This window comes from Capricornis sumatraensis, chromosome 1, assembly GCF_032405125.1.
Source record: "Capricornis sumatraensis isolate serow.1 chromosome 1, serow.2, whole genome shotgun sequence".
NCBI classification, from domain to species: Eukaryota; Metazoa; Chordata; class Mammalia; order Artiodactyla; family Bovidae; genus Capricornis; species Capricornis sumatraensis.
This window is the reverse complement of record NC_091069.1, coordinates 70,047,059-70,066,040: the sequence shown is the minus strand read 5'-3', so window position 1 is coordinate 70,066,040 and position 18,982 is coordinate 70,047,059. Positions and strand designations below refer to the sequence as shown.

The 18,982-nt window shown below is 43.5% G+C and overlaps 1 protein-coding gene across 1 annotated transcript; it reads right to left on the bottom strand.

Annotated features, from left to right (window-relative positions):
- Window positions 1-11,262: 11,262 nt before the first annotated feature.
- Window positions 11,263-12,885, bottom strand: GPR75 (G protein-coupled receptor 75). Its single transcript, XM_068986904.1, has one exon. The coding sequence runs from the start codon at window positions 12,883-12,885 to the stop codon at window positions 11,263-11,265; it is 1,623 nt and encodes a 540-aa protein (XP_068843005.1).
- Between the last annotated feature and the right edge of the window lie 6,097 nt (window positions 12,886-18,982).

Here is an 18,982-nt window from a genome sequence, read left to right as displayed (position 1 = left end):
GCACTGATATTCACAATCACTGCCAGCACCTGCTTCTCAATCAACAAATCCATATTTAATTGTTGGCGAGGAAGTAGGGGCCTAGTTTCCTATCTTTCTGCGTCTCCTGTCCCTTCTCCATCCCCTCAAAAATTACCACATTTGGCTTCAAGCCCTCACTTCAATAAGACGTCACCCTGGGGCCAATGCTGCTGGCTCGTCCACGCTGAAGCGCATTCCCCAGTCACCTGTTAAGGCCAAGTCCTCCCCGTGGTGGAGTTTGGCTGCTTTGCCTGTGGTTGTAAACCCAGTCTAGACCTGGATCCCTGGAGGAGGTGAGCATTTTACCTAACCACCTGCCTGCCTCTCCTCTCACCATGCCACAGACCTGATGTCTTCACTGATTTTTTTTTAATGGAGGAAAATTGCTTTGCAATGTTGTATTGGTTTCTGCTATACAACAATGCAAATCAGTCATAATTATACACATATCACCTCCCTCTTGAGCCTCCCTCCCCTCCCCCCAACCCACCCCTCTAGGCCATCACAGAGCACCAGGCTGGGCTCCCTGTGTCGTACAGCAACTTCTCACCAGCTATCGCTTTTATACATGGTAGTGTATATACGTCGTGCTACTTTCTCCATTCATCTCACTCTTTCTTTCCCCTACTGTGTCTACAAGTCCATTCTCTACACTGGAGTCTCCATTCCTTCCCTGAAAATAGGTTCATCAATTCCATTTTTCTAGATTCCATATATACATGTTAATAGATGATATTTGTTTTTCTCTTTCTGACTTACTGCACTCTGCATAATAGGCTCTAGATTCATCCACCTCACTAGAACTGACTCAAACTCATTCTTTTTATGGCTGAGTAATATTCCATTGAATGTATGTACCATATCTTTTTTCATCTGATAGTGGACATCTAGGTTGCGTCCACGTCCTAGCTATTGTAAACAGTCTTCACTGACTCTTGGCCTTTCTTCTTGAACTCCAGTAGGAAGGCAGTGAGAACAAATCTCTCTTATGAGACCACAGACCTCTTTCATTAATGGAGAAGAAAAACAACTGCTTTAAGTGAATAAAACCTACCTCTGAGAATCAAAATGTCCCACTGTAGTCTCCATGTATTATTGCCAATAAACAGAATGAAGAGGATGACTTTGAAAGGGGAGACTCCACAACCTGGCTTGGCTGAGTTATGGAGAAATTACTTAAGAATAAGCCACAGTCCAAAGTCAAATCTAGTGGGAATCTTAACCTGCTGCCACCCTGAACTGCTTGGTGGCCTAGGGGAGAGATCTTCAAACTGGGGTGCAAGTATCTGGAGCAGGACAAAGGGAGCCAGTTAGTAGATGCTCATTTTCAGGCCCCTACAACTGAGCTGTTTAAGGCTATTTATGACCTCATTCTGCTATTTCTTTGAAAGACCACTGCCCTTTCATTACTGCCCGTTCTCACTTTGGAAAAGAATTCCTATCTGGAATCTTACGAAGGCATTGCTTTTGGATGTAAAGAGTGGCTGCCCAAGGAATTCAATATCTTAGTGTCAAAGAAAGATCCTTAAAGTTATTTATGAAGACCATAATTCTGTGTTTTCCCTTAGCTTATACTGAACGTTCTATATTACCACTTCTAAGGTAAGCATTTTTTCACACCACAACCTCTGAAATTGGTGAATCTCCTGGGTTAGGAAGATCCCCTGGAGAAGGAAATGGCTATGCACTCCAGTATTCTTGCCTGGAGAATCCCGTGGATAGAGGAGCCTGGCAGGCTATAGTCCGTGGGGTCACAAAGAGTTGGACATGACAGAGCGACTAACACAGTAACAGCGACACACTATCCTGTAGCCCAAAGGCTATTGTTATCACCTGCTCTTACGCATTTTCACAATCAGAACTTGCAGAATGCATATTGGTGGTACAGTGGAGCATTTTTATCACTTAAGTAGCAGGGCTGTAGTGAGAAAGTGGACAGGGGTGGTGAATCAGATGAGGTTAACAATGTTACTAAAACAGGAGACAAATTCTTTTGTCTAGAATAACTCTTAGATCAACAAGTGTTCATGCTCAGACTCTGGTCATGTCTGACTCTTTGTGACCCCATGGTCTACAGCCCATCAGGCTCCTCTGTCCATGGGATTCTCCTGGCAAGAATACAAGAGTGGGGTGCCATTTCCTCCTCCAGGGGATCTTCCCCGCTCAAGGATCGAACCCATGTCTCTTACATCTCCTGCATTGACAGGCAGATTCTTTACCATTAGCCCCACCTGGAGTTTCTAAACTTAAACCTTCCACCAAGACATACACTCCTTGTTGCCAACACAGTTTTGATGCCTTAAAAAAGTTCTATAAGGGCAGTCTATAAGGAAATACTCAATTCCCAATACTCTTTCTTATTTGCTAGGTTGCCTGCAGGCAATTTTCCTCCACCTTACTTTCCTTGAACAGACATAGGTTTGGGAGTAATTTCAACAGTATTCAGCAATGAATCTGCTCTTCAAAAGTTTGATAATGTGATCACTTCAACAGGAAAAAACAGAAGATATACATTCTGATTATAACTTTGTACAAATGCATGTTTATATAGTAATAAGGTTCAGAAGTGAATTTTGAGTAATACCTACAATCTTATTTTCTGAATTTTTTAAAGTAACACTCCCATAGCAACTCCCCTCACTGACCTCCACTGTAACAACCCAGCAAGTAACCAGTTCTCTCTCCTCTCTCTAAACTATTCTGCAGGGTCCCCATGCATACCAACCACATACTAGTAGTCTACCTTCTGTGTATAAGCACTTTTGTTGCCATCTCTCTTTGGATCAAGCAAACAAAATCAGTATGAATATGAACCACAGAACCAATAGAATTGAACAAATGAACCTCTAGAAAATGTTTTACTCAACAATTTAAAAATGCACATACTTTTCAAGTATACTCAGATTATTTAAACAAACTGTCCATATATATGGGAACATAAAGCAAATTTCAAGTAATTTTCAAGGGCTGGAATTGTATAGATCTCACTTGCCATGGTGTCATCAAGTTAAAAATCAGTAATTGAAATATAACATTTGGAAACCAAGAGAATCACTTCTAAATAATTTGTGGACCCAAAGAAATATAATAATGGAAATTCAGATGTATCTTGTAATTGAATAATGTTTGTTTATTCTTCAAAAGCTGTTATTAAATTGAAGATGCATCTTAAAATCAATTTAATGTAGCTTAAAATCAGTATAATAATGGAATTTAGAAATAAATGATAATGAAAATAATACTCAGTCAATTCTATTATTGTCCCGAATAGTTTCTAACTTCCCTGAATAAAAATAACATCCCTGACACTTTCTCTGTCTTAACTATTTTGTTTTTCTTCATAGAACATAGCACTATATAAAAATTACATCAGTTCAGTTCAGTTCAGTTGCTCAGTCGTGTCCGACTCTTTGCAATCCCATGAATCGCAGCATGTCAGGCCTCCCTGTCCATCACCAACTCCCGGAGTTCACTCAGACTCACGTCTATCGAGTCTGTGATGCCATCCAGCCATCTCATCCTCTGTCGTCCCCTTCTCCTCCTGCTCCCAACCCCTCCCAGCATCAGAGTGTTTTCTAATGAGTCAACTCTTTGCATGAGGTGGCCAAAGTACTGGAGTTTCAGCTTCAGCATCATTCCCTCCAAAGAAATCCCAGGGCTGATCTCCTTCAGAATAGACTGGTTGGATCTCCTTGCAGTCCAAGGGACTCTCAAGAATCTTCTCCAACACCACACTTCAAAAGCATCAATTCTTCAGTGCTCAGCTTTCTTCACAGTCCAAATCTCACATCCATACATGACCACAGGAAAAACCATATCCTTGACTAGACGGACCTTTGTTGGCAAAGTAATGTCTCTGCTTTTGAATATGCTATCTAGGTTGATCATAACTTTTCTTCGAAGGAGTAAGCATCTTTTAATTTCATGGCTGCAGTCACCATCTGCAGTGATTTTGGAGCCCCAAAAATAAAGTCTGACACTGTTTCCACTGTTTCCCCCATCTATTTCCCATGAAGTGATGGGACCAGATCCCATGATCTTCGTTTTCTGAATGTTGAGCTTTAAGCCAATTTTTTCACTCTCTTCTTTCACTTTCATCAAGAGGCTTTTTAGCTCCTCTTCACTTTCTGCCATAAGGGTGGTGTCATCTGCATATCTGAGGTTATTGATATTTCTCCTGGCAATCTTCATTCCAGCTTGTGCTTCTTCCAGCCCAGCGTTTCTCATGATGTACTCTGCATATAAGTTAAATAAGAGGGTGACAATATACAGCCTTGACGGACTCCTTCTCCTTTTGGAACCAGTCTGTTGTTCCATGTCCAGTTCTAACTGTTGCTTCCTGACCTGCATATAGGTTTCTCAAGAGGCAGGTTAGGTGATCTGGCATTCCCATCTCTTTCAGAATTTTCCACAGTTTATTGTGATCCACACAGTCAAAGGCTTTGGCATAGTCAATAAAGCAGAAATAGATGTTTTTCTGAACTCTCTTGCTTTTTTCAGTGACCCAGCGGATGTTGGCAATTTGATCTTTGGTTCCTCTGCCTTTTCTAAAACCAGCTTGAACATCTGGAAGTTCACGGTTCACGTATTGCTGAAGCCTGGCTTGGAGAATTTTGAGCATTACTTTACTAGCATGCGAGATGAGTGCAATTGTGCGGTACTTTGAGCATTCTTTGGTATTGCCTTTCTTTGGGATTGGAATGAAAACTGAGCTTTTCCAGTCCTGTGGCCACTGCTGAGTTTTCCAAATTTGCTGGCATATTGAGTACAGCACTTTCACAGCATCGTCTTTCAGGATTTGAAATAGCTCCACTGGAATTCCATCACCTCCACTAGTTTTGTTCTTAGTGATGCTTTCTAAGGCCCACTTGACTTCACATTCCAGAATGTCTGGCTCTAGGTGAGTGATCACACCATCATGATTATTTTGGTCGTGAAGATCTTTTTTGTATAGTTCTTCTGTGTATTCTTGCCACTTCTTCTTATTTGGGCTCCAAAATCACTGCAGATGGTGACTGCAGCCATGAAATTAAAGACGCTTACTCCTGGGAAGGAAAGTTATGACCAACCTAGACAGCATATTAAAAAGCAGAGATATTACTTTGCCAACAAAGGTCTGTCTAGTCAAGGCTATGGTTTTTCCAGTAGTCATGTATGGATGTGAGAGTTGGACTGTGAAGAAAGCTGAGCGTCGAAGAATTGATGCTTTTGAACTGTGGTGTTGGAGAAGACACTTGAGAGTCCCTTGGACTGCAGGGAGATCCAACCAGTCCATCCTAAAAGAGATCAGTCCTGGGTGTTCATTGGAAGGACAGATGTTGAAGCTGAAACTCCAATACTTTGGCCACCTGATGTGAAGAGCTGACTCATATGAAAAGACCCTGATGCTGGGAAAGATTGAGGGCAGGAGGAGAAGGGGATGACAGAGGATGAGATGGCAGAATGGCATCACTGCCTCAGTGGACATGAATTTGGGTAAACTCTGGGAGTTGGTGATGAACAGGGAGGCCTGGCTTGCTGCAGTTCATGGGGCTGGAAAGAGTCAGACATGACTGAGCGACTGAACTGAACTGAACTTGTTTATCTTCCTCAGCATAATGTAACTGTCTGGAGAACAGAAACTTCACCAGTGTATATCAAGTTCCTGGCACAGAGTATTCATTAAATATCCACTGAATGAATGAATACTGTTATTACTTTACTATTTGGGTGTTCTCCCTATCAATATTAATTCCCTTCTTTAATGTGGGTTTGTTTTCAGTTCTTCTCTGCTATTAATATTGTAATGCCCTTATTTTTATTCAAAGCATGATCTGCTTTTCCTATCTTTTAATTTTTACATCAGTTTATCTTACATTTATCTGTTCCAAGCAACAAATTTTGCACATCTTTTTTTTCTTATGACTGTGCCACGCAACTTGTGGGAATTCTAGTTCTCCGAACTGGGATTGAACCCAGGCCCTCGGCAATGCAATTGCAGAGTCCCAACCACTGGACTGCCAGGGAAAGTGAAAGTGAAGTCGCTCGTGTCCGACTCTGAGACCCCAAGGACTGTAGCCTATCAGGTTCCTCCCTCCATGGGATTTTCCAGGCAAGACTACTGGAGTGGGTTGCCATTTCGTTCTCCAGGAGACCTTCCCAACCCAGGGTTTGAACCGAGGTCTCCCACATTGTAGGCAGATGACTTACCATCTGAGCCACCAGACTGCCAGGGAACTCCCTGCATATCATTTATAATTCAAGGACTTTTGTCTTTTATAAACAACATAATGCATTTACATTTTTTTGCTGTCTTATTTCTGTAATCCTGCTTTATGTTCCTTATGTTTTGTTTTCTTAGTATTTCCTTCCCTCCACTATTTTATAAGTTATTTATTTTCTCAGAGGCAGGGATAAGAAATAGGGAATGGTGGAAGAAGTTACAAAACACCAACTACGACTTCCTGATCCAAAGCTAGTAAGGCCTGGGACTTCCCTGGTGATCCAGTGGTTAAGAATCTATCTTCCAATTTAGGAAATGTGGGCTCGATCCCTGGTCAGGGAACTAAGATCCCACATGCTGTGTGGCAACTAAGCCTGCACATCACAACTAGAGAGAAGCCCATGCACTGCAATGAAGAGCCCACACTCTGCACTAAGACCCAACATGACCAAAAAGAAAGAAAGAAAGAAGCAAGGCAGGCCTATGTAGCTCCCATGTCTTCTTCCTTATGATGCATTTCCACCAAATTCCTGTTCTTAACCCCGTTTTTCCTGCTGCTTTCCATATGTGTTTGTTGATTTGGGAGCTGGACCCTATAGGTCTATAAGGCCTGTGCTTGCCCAGCTTCAAGGCTGAAGAGTCAGCAGCAGAGACTCAGTGTGTGACAGGCCAGGACCTGGGACCTTTGCTGCAGTGCCCAACTGCTGCTTCTGGACAGCTGGGAGTAAAAACAGGGTTTCAGTCCCCATGGACAGAGAAGCCTGGTGGGCTACAATCTGTGGGGTCACAGAGTCAGACATGACTTAGCAAAAAAAAGAAAACAAAACAACCAGGTTGTGTCGAGAGAAAAAGCAAGGTACTGTGCATGCCCCCTGGACTCAACACCAATAGAGGCGAGCAAAACACCTAAGCCACCCCTATGGCCTGACCTCTGGACTACCCCTCCCCTCACCCCATATAAGAAACCGGCTCTCCTCACCTCTGGGAGTGAGCAAGGGAACTGTTATTTATTTTCTCTCCCCACTACTGTGACAGGCCTTTTATCAATCTGTGTTGACTAGGGAAGGCCAAGAACCCTAGTCAGTATCAAATGGTTTAATGGATCATGGGGGACTTGAAGCAAGGTCCTGGAGTGACACCCTATCATGGGTAGCGGTGGGCAGGCAGGACAAGACGGCAGTGTACACCAGAGTGCAGGCAGGGAGATGACCAGTGATGGGGGAATTGACATCAGGTGGGCTCATTAGTCACCAGGGAAACTAGTGCAAAGGCACACCACTCACCGCCTCTTGCACAGAAACAATCACCAGCTGGGGCCTGGAGCAAGCCTGTAGGAAGGTTAGCCAAGTACGCAGGGTGCTGCTAGGGCAGGCACAGGGTGTACAAACAGCAAGAGAGCAGCCCTCTTGAGTGGCCCGACCCTTCAGTGGTAAACTTTACAATCTCATCCTTATGTTATAGAATATAAAGTTGAGATTTTTGACTGAACTAGAAAAGTTCATCGCAAGAATGAGAGTAGTTGATCGGGCTTTGCATCTTTCCTGTGGAGGAGAGAAGCATGTTTTTGATTAAATGAGAGCAGTTGTGAGTGGTGCTGTTCTTGCTGGTGTTCTTTGGACGTACAGCTAAAGGAGTGGCTATAAATGTTGCGCACCAAAAAGGTGGACCCTTGAGGATGGAGTGGATTGGAACTCATGATCTTTCCTGAACCTCCTTTCAGTTTACCTTTTCAGTGTAACTACACTTTCCAGGTTCATGGAACCTCGGGTTTTAAAGGCAAGTTGGGTTCTGCCAACTAAAGGTCCAGTGCCATTTTTTTTTTCTGCAGCACTGTTTTGATGTCCAGCATTTGCTTTGGAGGTATCAACAGGATTGGTTGTAAAGGTAGTGGCAGTGTAGCAGCCAGTGTCCTTGAAGTCCAAGGTCCAAGGAAATCTACTGACTCCCTCCCTTCCTGACTATAGCAGAAGGAGCAGCTCTGCTGGCTATTGGTAGCATTTATTTGAAATTTTCCTGAAGACCCATTGTCAAAGAGCCTTGACCTTCTAATGATTGAGAGGATATCTGACTTCCTATGTTCACTCCTTTTCTGTTTAAACTTATGTTTCCTGATTCTTAAAATCAAACCCTGATTGATAAACTGAAATATCCAGAATTCCATATCTTTTACCAGATTCATGTCATTTCAGAGAAGTGTTCGAAATGTTTAGTCAGAACTTTTCCCACTGGGTGATAAACCTAGTTTAGTAAATAATTAACCTTTGGAGCTAATTATTCCCAGTTATTCTGAGTATAAATGCATGCTACAAAATGTGGTCAAACAAGCTATTTCGTCTTTTAAGGAAAATAACTTCCTCAGAGTTTCAGCACAGCTATTCCCTGATGGTTTTTAAGTGAATTGGACAGGAACATAAAAGTATTGCAGTCTGATTTCCAGAAATGTCAGGATTTTCATTATTTTTATTTTCCAAACATCAGTTTAAAAGAACATTAAAAGCATCAGTAATACAAATCTGGCCTAATGGTTAACATCAGAACAATTATAAAATGTTTGAATCACATACCTTGCATCACAGTAAAGCATCAAGAGAACTAATTAATATGCCCTGCTTAATTAGTCATATAAGTGAATTCTCATTACTTTTATAAAAGTTTTCATTTTAGCCCTTATGGAGAAGTTATAGATGCCTGTTTCTATCTTTATCTCCGGGTAGATATAGATATGGCTAGACATGTATAACTTATGAAGAGACAAGTTACATATTGCCACCTCTATATCTATATCCACATATACCTACATATAGACATAGATACAGAGATATAAAGAATCTAGCCCACTATGTACTTCATGCAAGTTAAATCCATAATTTTTTGATGAGCATAAAGAGACTGAAACCTCATATGCACATGCTTAATTTTCTTTATGCTTTGATTTTTACCTGCCAAACATGGGTCAAAATCGTCTCAAACTCAAAAATCACAAAGGAAATCTGTCATTTTTAGTTTTACAAGTACAATAGAAATTTTTAAAAAATATCTTTTATTGAGTCACATTTGAAATGCCCTAGCCAAAAAGAGATTCATACCTTAAAAAGTATGAAATAGCTTCTTGATTAATGTTATTACTTAAAAGCTGTTTGGCTTACTGAAATAAATACCAGATTCTGAATTTAGATAAATGTTTAATTCCTAATTTGCCACCATTCTTCAAATGATCTTGGGAGAGGATATTAGATTTCTTAATTCTGTGTTAAAAAGAGGTTATATACCAACCTGTTTCATGGTAATATTAGCAAATGAAAACAGAGTTGTATTAAAAATATAAAAGCACAATTGAAATAGGTCATAGTGACTTCCAAAAATAGCATTCAATTACCAAAAAAAAAAAAAGTGAGAGCGGATATTTTTTCTTCTGTTATAAAATTTAATAGTAAAAATAAAGGCTAGAAGGGAGAGAGGGAAGGGAAGGAGAGAGTCCTAAAAAGTGAATTTAAAAACAAAATAAAATCCATATCTCATACTTAAACCTTGGAAATAGAAATGACTGGTTGATACTGGGAGGTCAGAATTATTAGACAAGACTGAGGAGAGTTCTAATTGAGTATTAACTATCTTCTCCATGCCTCTCATAGTCTCTGATTTTAGGAACAGCATGGAAGAGGATGTCATAACCTGAACACCTTTCATCCAAAGGAACAAAGTGCCTTCCAATCTGTAGTAACAGTTCTTGACTATAACAATTTATAAAGACAGGTTTCGTATCTTGATGCTCATCTTTTCTAGAAGCTATAGTTCCAAAATTGTACTGAGTTCAAAAATCAACTACATCATGAAAACATTTTTACATAAAAAAATAAGTTTACAGTTGTTATGCTAGGCATCACTGAGTATATAATAAAATTAGTTTTAAGTGTAGAAATACTTAATCTATTTCCCCTTACTGCCCATTTCCAGTTTAAGATTCATGGGAGAGAAGTAACACAATTACTTTGAAAACAGATCATCTTAAGAATTTTTCTACCATGGTAATATATAAACAAAGATCAAAAAATTTTTTTCTAAATAGTTATTTAGAGACTCTTTGTCAGGTTGTGAACAAACCATCCTCACACTGAAGGAAAGCATGAGTTGAAACACCCCCATTTCATCCTTACGCCTTCTTAGACAATAATTAAAGATTGTCTAACACATACAACAGTCTAGCCCACTTCCCACATAACATAACAGCACCCTGATGAGATGACCACAGTTAGTGCCTACTCTCCCAGGAAGAGCATCACTACTATAGATGCAGTCCTCTTCACTAAGTTTCTTGGGTAAGATCATTCTGAAATAAAATAATTCATTTTTAGCAAGAAAAAACAGATTTCTTTTCAAAAGAACTATACAGCTACTGAGCTGACCCAAAAGAATAATATCAATAATTAGAAATGGTAATAATCATAGTACTCTATTCTTAGATGACTGTCTTATGAAAAGAAAGTAACTAATGCTTGTGCATTTTTGGTAAATACAGCTATAAATAGTACATTTCTGATTTAACAATGTATTATTTATTCCAATAAGCCTGCTACCAAAAACAAAAAATATTGCCCCCATTTGAACACTTCAAAGGATTAAAATTTATAATCCAGTTAATAAAAATAATACCTCAGTAAAGATGATACCTTCATAGTCTTTAAAAACATCCAGCTCATACTTCAAAGAATCATAATATTGGCTCAAATGATCATAATCAGTTCCTTCCCTACTTTAATACAGTAGCAAAACCATTCCCTGGCATCTGTTTAAAAATTTAGTAGAAAAGACTGGAGTGCAGGTCAGGTGTAAACTAATAAACTTTTTCATCAACTCTTAAAATATCAAGAACCTGCAAAACAAACCAAGAGATGCTAATACTTCAGAAAAAAAGATATTAGTGTCAGCTGTCTAGGTCTTTAAGTTTTGATGTAGCTCTGGTCTCCCAAAATTAAAAAAAGAAAATCAATTAGTATCAGAAACCAAAACAGTTTCTATGAGATTCGCTGGCCTCCACGACTCTAAACAGAGGGGACCGGAATCTGCTTGGCCGATGTGCTGTCGTATTCCTGCATCAAATCATTAGTGGTGTGATAATGCATGGCTATATATGAATTGGCAAACCCAAAGGAGTTTACTGGCTGCAAGTTGTGTGGGATGCTCTCTTCCTGGGATGGGCTGCTGTTGTAGATACTGTAGTACGGCTCAATCCGAGTGTTGATGGGGGTAGAGCTGCTCTGACCATAGTGCTGATGTCCAGCAGACATCTTAGGACTGACCACACTTTCCTTGGAGTGACTTGGGCCACAGGCCTGGTCCACAAATTTCTTCTGGGGCTTTGGAGACAACATGTAGGCAGAATTCGTTTCATGATGGGAGGATTTGTTTCTGTTGACTTCGAGGTTCCCTTTTCCCATGGCACGAAGTCGGGTCTTCTGTCTGCAGCAGAAAAAACCCAGGCCGATGTACTGGAGGCACCATAGCACTTTCCTTCTCAGCCCTGCACTGTTCCGAGAATATATAAAAGGGTTTAATCCTGACTTGAGAAATATAAGTGTAAACCCCAACAGTTCAAACTGGTAAAGGATGAAGCTCCCATTGCTGGACAGAACCACCTGCACCAGGGAAATCCCCAGTGGAAGACAGCATACCAGGACCGAGAGCACAATCACCACACAGGTGACCACCGCCCTGGAGTCCTTAGCCGTGGACAGATTGACAGCCGACACCAGCTGGAGCCGGCTGGCTGCAGGGGTTGGCAGCTGCTTGGGACTCTTGGTGTATCCGTGGGTCTGAACGTGCTGCAGTTTGTTGTAATTCTGGTTCCTGTACAGAGCCGGCATGGTACACTGGATGGGCTCGCCACCTCCCTTCACAGGGGCCCCCATGAAAGGCTGCGGTCTGGAAGCGTCAACGGTGATCACAGCCGGGCACTTTCTGACTTGAGCGTTCTTCCGCAGTGTCTGAGCGATCATGACGTAGGACACGAAGACCACCGCCACACAAAAGGTGAAGTCGACCACGTAGAGAGACAGGATGGCTTTCCCTTCTCCGGCGATCAGACTGGACATGGGAAGGCAGAGGTGTGATTTGCTGGTTTTCAGGGTGGCCAAGGTGGCGAGGGTGAAACTGGTGGTCCAGAGGAGCAGAGTGAGGAGCAAGGTGCAGGGGAAGGAAGCCGTGCGGTCGGGCTGCTTCCCCAGCACCATACGGAGCCGGTGCAGGGCAATCACCGCCACTGTCTTGAGGGACATGATGATGAAGCCCGAGCTGGTGAGGTGGAAGGTGAAGCAGAAAGTGTCCGGTATGCCACTGGCTGTGCTGAAGAACAACACGAAGGTGAACATGGGGGCCGTCACGCCGCAAATGAAGAGGTCACAGAAGGACAGGTTCAGGATCATGAAATCAAAGTTGGTTCTGAATTTCCTGAAGGCTGGATCGAAGAAGGACAAGAAGACAATGAAGTTGCCGTAAGAGCCCAGGCAGAAGATGACCGTGAGCAGAAAGGTACAGGTCACCAAGGTGGCCATGTGGACCGGTTCCTGGAGACCCTCCCGGATACTGGTACTGTTCCCTCCCTGGGCGTGAGGCATGTGGAGCAGGGTGGTGTTGGGCACATCCTGAAGGTGGCCTGTTGAGTTCATCTTCAGAGACGACTCTTCCTTCTGTGGGAAGGCAGTCAGGGCCTCAACTCACAGACGAGCGACGACTGACAAAGGGGGCCCAAGGCAGAAAAGCCTGCGCACAAAAATGCATCCCCAGAAACAGAAAGGAATGAATGGAGACAGCTGAGTGATCTCGTGATCTTTTACAAAAGCACTAGGCTTTTTCAGCTCTGACCCAGTGCCCAGAAAGCATTTCTCCTCCCAAAGCCCCACACAGAAAAGACATAGGTACCTTGAAATACATTAATCCAGCCAAGTTTAGGTTTTAGGACACAGGGGTTTTCAAACTAGTTTAAGCATCAGCTGGAGAGCAGGTTAAAAAAAAAGAAAACAAGATACTGAGGCCTCGTCCCCTTGAGATTGTGATTAAAGGGTGAGTGTACAGATGTTACCTTCAGAAATTCTGATACCAGACATTGGACACCAAGAATATAACCTCTCCACCAAAGAGATCACAGTCTAGTTGAAGCAGATCAATCTAATTGTGTAATTATAGCCAAATGCAGCAAATCAGCTGATGGCAGTGCAGTGTGGAGAGAAGAGAAGGGGGAATTGATCCAGGCCAGGAAGGAGGCTGAGAGAGGCTAAGGGGGTCTTCATGAGGAGGGGCTAGGTGGGTGAAAGGTGAGGGGTATGGAGTGGGGGACAGACAGGCTGGGAGAAGGGAGCAGGTCTTCACAGCAGAAGGACTGAGGCAAGAAACAGCATGTGCTTGACATATAAGCAAGAGTGAAAGTCACTCAGTCATGTCTGACTCTGTGCTTTACCCATGGACTGTAGCCCGCCAGGCTCCTCTGTTCATGGAACTCTCCAGGCAAGAACACTGGAGTGGGTTGCCATGCCCTTCTCCAGGGGATCTTCCCAACCCAGGGATTGAACCCAGGTCTCCTGTACTGCAAGCAGATTCTTTACCGTCAGAGCCACTGGAGAAACCCATAAGCAAGAGGGTACCACTGAAGCATACTGTGGCCTTTTACAAAACTTCCAGACATCACTAACAAATCTGATTTCTTTCTCTAGGAAGAGCCCTTTATTTTCCATTATTTATATTTTCTCCCTGCTTGTGATTTCTTAGCCAACTCCATATTCTCCTCTGGAAAAGAACTTTGTGTAGGACTATATAAATGGAAGTAATGAATGATGTCAGAATTATATTTGAGACTTACCAGTTTGCTCTGTAAACTCTATATAAATGTGAGTTATCATGATCCCAGCAGGCATATCCTTGTGATGAAGCAGGATGCATACATTCCCCCAGTGCATGCATTTGTGTGTGCATTCATCCAGTTCATATCTACGTGTGTGTACTCTCTGCCAGCTTTACACCAGGTACTCTGGGCGCATAGGTGAGCATGACACAGCATCTACTTCTAAAGAAAAATTTATTTTTCTTTTTGGTTTTTTAACTTTCTCTTCCCATCTTGCAATGAGATTTAAAATACCTTCACACAGTCTTTTATTGTTCAAAATCGCAAAGCCCCATTGGCCTGGTGTCCACCCTACTCCCAGATGCTTCCAGTGGTACATCCAAAGCTCTTGGCAACCAAAAAGAATGTGCTTTAATCCAGCATTTTAAGAATAACCAGTGGTACTGGGGAGGTCCAGGGGTGATGTTCAGAATATTTAACCACCAGCTCAAGCTGAGTCCCAGGGCCTCCAGCGAAGCCAGGGGTAAATCCTTTAGTTGCTGAATCGTGGGGTATAGGGGAAGGGGCCTGATCATGAGGGATTACTGGGAGCTTCAGGCAGGAGTTAGGAACCACCCAATACAGAAGTCTCCCAGCATTCAGCAATAGTTACACCTGTGCCAGTATCAGACGCATTTCAGTCCTGGGGAGATCCATAAAACTAACTGGTGTCCTTCATGAAGGAAGAAGATAACCTCTTCTATATTCTCAATGGTCAAAAAGTACAGATCATGAAAATATCATGTATTTCTCCACTGGGAAGTGGGGCCAACTTTTCTGTACTTCCCTCGTAAGAGTTCTACGGGAGAGAAGAACTAGTCCTGATCTTTAGTTTCCTGATGATTAGAATTAAATAATAATAATAATGGACAGCTTATTGTTTTCACTTAAAGACTGTGTGCCCGTTTCTGAACACTTTATAATACCTGTGTAGTGAAAGAAAAAAAAAAACTTTTACTGTTAAGTTTTTGTTAATTGGAAGATTGGGGTTAACCAATGAAAAAGGAAGTAGAAGAGAAAATCCAATTTGTAGAAGCAGAAAGGTGATATTCCTGTTTATAGAAAATTCCCCTGACTCTGAAGGGGGAAGCAGGAATTTGGTTTGGAAACATTAGAAGGATGAAGTCTGGAATTAGGATGCTAAGAGAAATATCAAGTGAGTAATAATAAAGGACGGGGTGGGCTTCCCTGGTGGCTCAGTGGTAAAGACTCTGCCTGTCAATGCAGAGGACACGGGTTTAATCCCTGGTCCAAGAAGATCCCACATGCTTCGGAACAGCTAAGCCTGTGTGCCCCAACTACTGAGCCTGTGTTCTGGAGCCTGGGAGCCATGACTACTGAGCCCATGAGCTGCAACTACTGAAGCCCGTGCACTCTAGAGCCCGTGCTCCAGCAGAGAAGCCATCATAATGAGAAGCCCATGCACCAACCTAGAGAGTAACCTCTGCTCTCTGCAACCAGAGAAAAACCCCATGCAGCAACAAAGACCCAGCACAGCCAAAAATACATAAATAAATGAAAATTATTAGAAAAAAAAAAAGAAGTGGTTGATGGAAGTTATGCAGAGTCCAGGCTGGGAAACATTTGGAAAGGGGAAAATAGAATGATGAAGCATCAACATTAGCCAAAGATAAGAGGCAGAAGGAAAAAAAAAATTTGGAGGAGTTGAGGGGCAACTTTTACTTTCTCTCCAATTATAATTTTTTTCAATAGATTGATAAAAGAATTCTGAGTCAGGAATTCTGGGGCAGTATCATCATTAGGATGTTCCCTTTACTAAGTGCTTGTGATGTGCTCCACAGTGCTCCCAGTGCTCCACACTATTAGCTTATCAAATCGTCACAACCCTGAGACAGACAGTATAGCTTATCTCTAATTTACAGATGAGGAAACTGAGGCAGAGAGAGCACCTGTCTTAAAGGGGCAGAGCATGGATTTGAACCTAAGCAGTTACTCTCTAAAGGCTGCACACCACCAAGCTAAACAAAATAGCAAAGCAATCAAGGCAGGCAGTCCCAGGTCAGAAGACAGTTACAGCAGCTATAATGTATTGGGTGGTTATTATATGCCAGAGACTTCTACTAGAAGCTTTACATAGCTTATCAACTTTATTTCATTCTCATTATAATCCTATGAAGTAGGTACTGCAATTCCTTCCCAACTCAAAGTTCCATGTACATATATCTGTATATGTATTTGCATGTACCTTTTCGGCGAGGTTGAAAAATTATTGTTTGGTATAAGGTAATTATAAATCACTCTGATTTGGGATAATTAGGGAAAAAAAAGGAAGGAATCAGAGACAGGGAAGAGAAAAGAGAGAAAAAGAAGAAGACATATCAGAAGGTTTCGGCAGAGAAACTTTTGAAGTAATAAGGAAGTGAGGGGAAAGTAAACCTAGGTCTTAGTACTAACTTTTGAGACTTTAAGAAAAAGGAGGCTGAGATAACAATTTGGGACAAAGGTATGCTGGCAGAATTATAAAACTCAGTTATTTGGGGTGGGGTGTAAATGAATGCATCTGCTACTTATTCCTAAATATTAAATAGAGGTTACCAACACTTTTCAATGCAAGCATACAAGCTTCTCTTTATCTCTGGGAGCATAAATAGGGCCTGGATGAAGATGCAATAAAAATAATAAAATCAGAAAAATTTTAAGTTGGAACACCAGTCTTAAGAAGCAGCCATATTAGACATAATAAGAAATGAAATCATATCATATGCATCTTATTACAACTAAGGAGGAGAGACCCTCAAGTAACTAGTAAGGGAGGAATAGTAAGTGAAAATGTACATCAATGATTTTGCATTATGATATGTGTGAAGAGCCTCTGATAATTTAGTGTGCTATCTTAATATTTTAGTACACATTCAAACATTTTACATGAGCTTCTACAAGTCAACTCATGATCTGATTTCTTCCAACTCTTCCCCCCACCCCCCCCCCCCCCCACACACACACCAAATAATGCCTTCAATTCCTCCAGGGCAGGCTTGTCCAGACTCTAACCCTCACAGGAGAACAAGGTTTTGTACTACTGTTATTACTCCCACTGGATTTGTATTGAGATATCTGGAAAACAGTAGGGAAGTCAGATGACTTGTCCAAGGTCACTAAGATGCAAGCCAGACTTACCTGCGTTTCAGAGGCCATGCTCTTTCTCCCCACTAAACTACTTTTGAAGCCCGGAGCGGCTGATGGGATCGGGTAGGGTCGGTTGATGAGGGAGATGGGAGGGTGTGGAGCATCCTCCTGAGGATGAGGCTGGACTAGGAGACTGCTGGGAGGGCATGGCGACCCCGATCGGGGACTTGAGATGGGTCTTGAGGGGACCTGAGGGGCTCCGGGGCTGGAGAAGGTTATGGTGAGGAGGGCCTAGGCCGGTCTAGGGAAGCATGTAAACGATTCTGGAAAGGGTCGTTGAGGTGAGGAGGGTTCAGGCAGGGCATGGGCGGTGGGGGAGGGGTTCCACCGGCCCCGCGGGGCCCGGGGACGCGCAAGGCAGGAGCGAGATGGTTTCTCCGCAGGCCTCGCCAGGAGCGCAGGTGCGCCGCGGCCGGGCCCGAACCCACGCGGCTGCCGGCTCCCTCAGCCGGCGGCCCTCCCGGTCCCCGCGGGGTCGTCCTCCTCCGGGGGCCCGCGGCCTCTCACCTGCCTGGTGGCCGCAGCGCCGCCCCTCCTCCTCCATCTCGCAGCCCGGACCCCAGCTTCGCCCGCCGCCCCGGCGGATGCCGAGCTGGAGGCATCATGGCCATGGCCGCCGCCTCCGCGCATCCCGGGAGCCGCGGCGAGCCGGGGCGCGGAGGCGCAGTCACGGAGACGCCGAGGGCGCCGCCCCCTCCGCTGGACACTCGGGCCCTGTGCCCCGCCTGCCCCCGCGCCCTGGCCGCCTCGCGGGCCTCGTGGTGTACCGGGGCCGGCAGCTCCCGCCGCCGCGACCTCCGTTCCCCGCGCCGCGCGGTCTCGGGCGCGCCGTTTTGCCGCTCGGGAAGTGGGGGCTCCCTGAGGCTGGCAAGAGCTGACATATGGAGGAAGAGGGGGCGGACTGGGTGGAAAGGAGGGCAAAGGTGGGGGCGCCGATAGCACACAGCGTGACCCATGGGGGCCTTGGCCTTAGAGAGTGAAGACCGTGGACAAGGCGGGGTGGAGGCTTCACGTCGGTCTTAGCGGGGTCCAGGGCCTTCCCTGGGCTTCTGGCCGGCCCGCCGCCGCCCACCTCTCCCCATTCCTGGTGCTTCCAAGTGCGCCTGCCTAGCTCCTCTCTACGCTGCAGCTAATACTTTGCTCCTAGATTAAGCTGGCGTCGCCTTCCAGGGTGGTACCTGGAGACCCAGAATTTGTAAATCACGTCATTGTAACAGACTTCAAATCAAACCAACTTTAACGTCATTTTTTTTTTCCTTCTCTCAGCTCACTGAGAGGGAAATATCTATTAGGAAACAAATGCGAATTGCAAAGAAAGTACCCATGAGAATGGGTAGGAAATGGGCAAAAGCCAAGAAATCATGGACATCACTCAATGCCATGGTGAATGTAAAACATCTTGAAAAGCCATGTATGCAAAACTAGCTGAGCTAATTTTAGTAAAGAATAGGAACCAAAAACGTAACCAACCTCCCATCCTGGGATGTGGACTCCCATCCCAGTTCACAGTGTGTCCAAAATAATGAACTCATTATGTGGGTTGTAGTCTCAAGAGCAATCAAGTAGCATTCCCAAGTATGTTTGCTACTCGGAGACAAAAGGAAGCAGGTTAAGCCCTTTTTCTGCTGCTTCAGTGTGCCAGCCTGCTAACTAGGATCTTGAAAATTCCACTCAAGTGAAGTACTTAGGATATTGCCATTGAAATTCTTTATTTTGGCTAATGGTTATCTTTTAAAACAGAA

Bases quoted from the DNA above. Each gene is read 5' to 3' on its own strand.
- GPR75 (XM_068986904.1), bottom strand. From the start codon at position 12,885: ATGAACTCAACAGGCCACCTTCAGGATGTGCCCAACACCACCCTGCTC.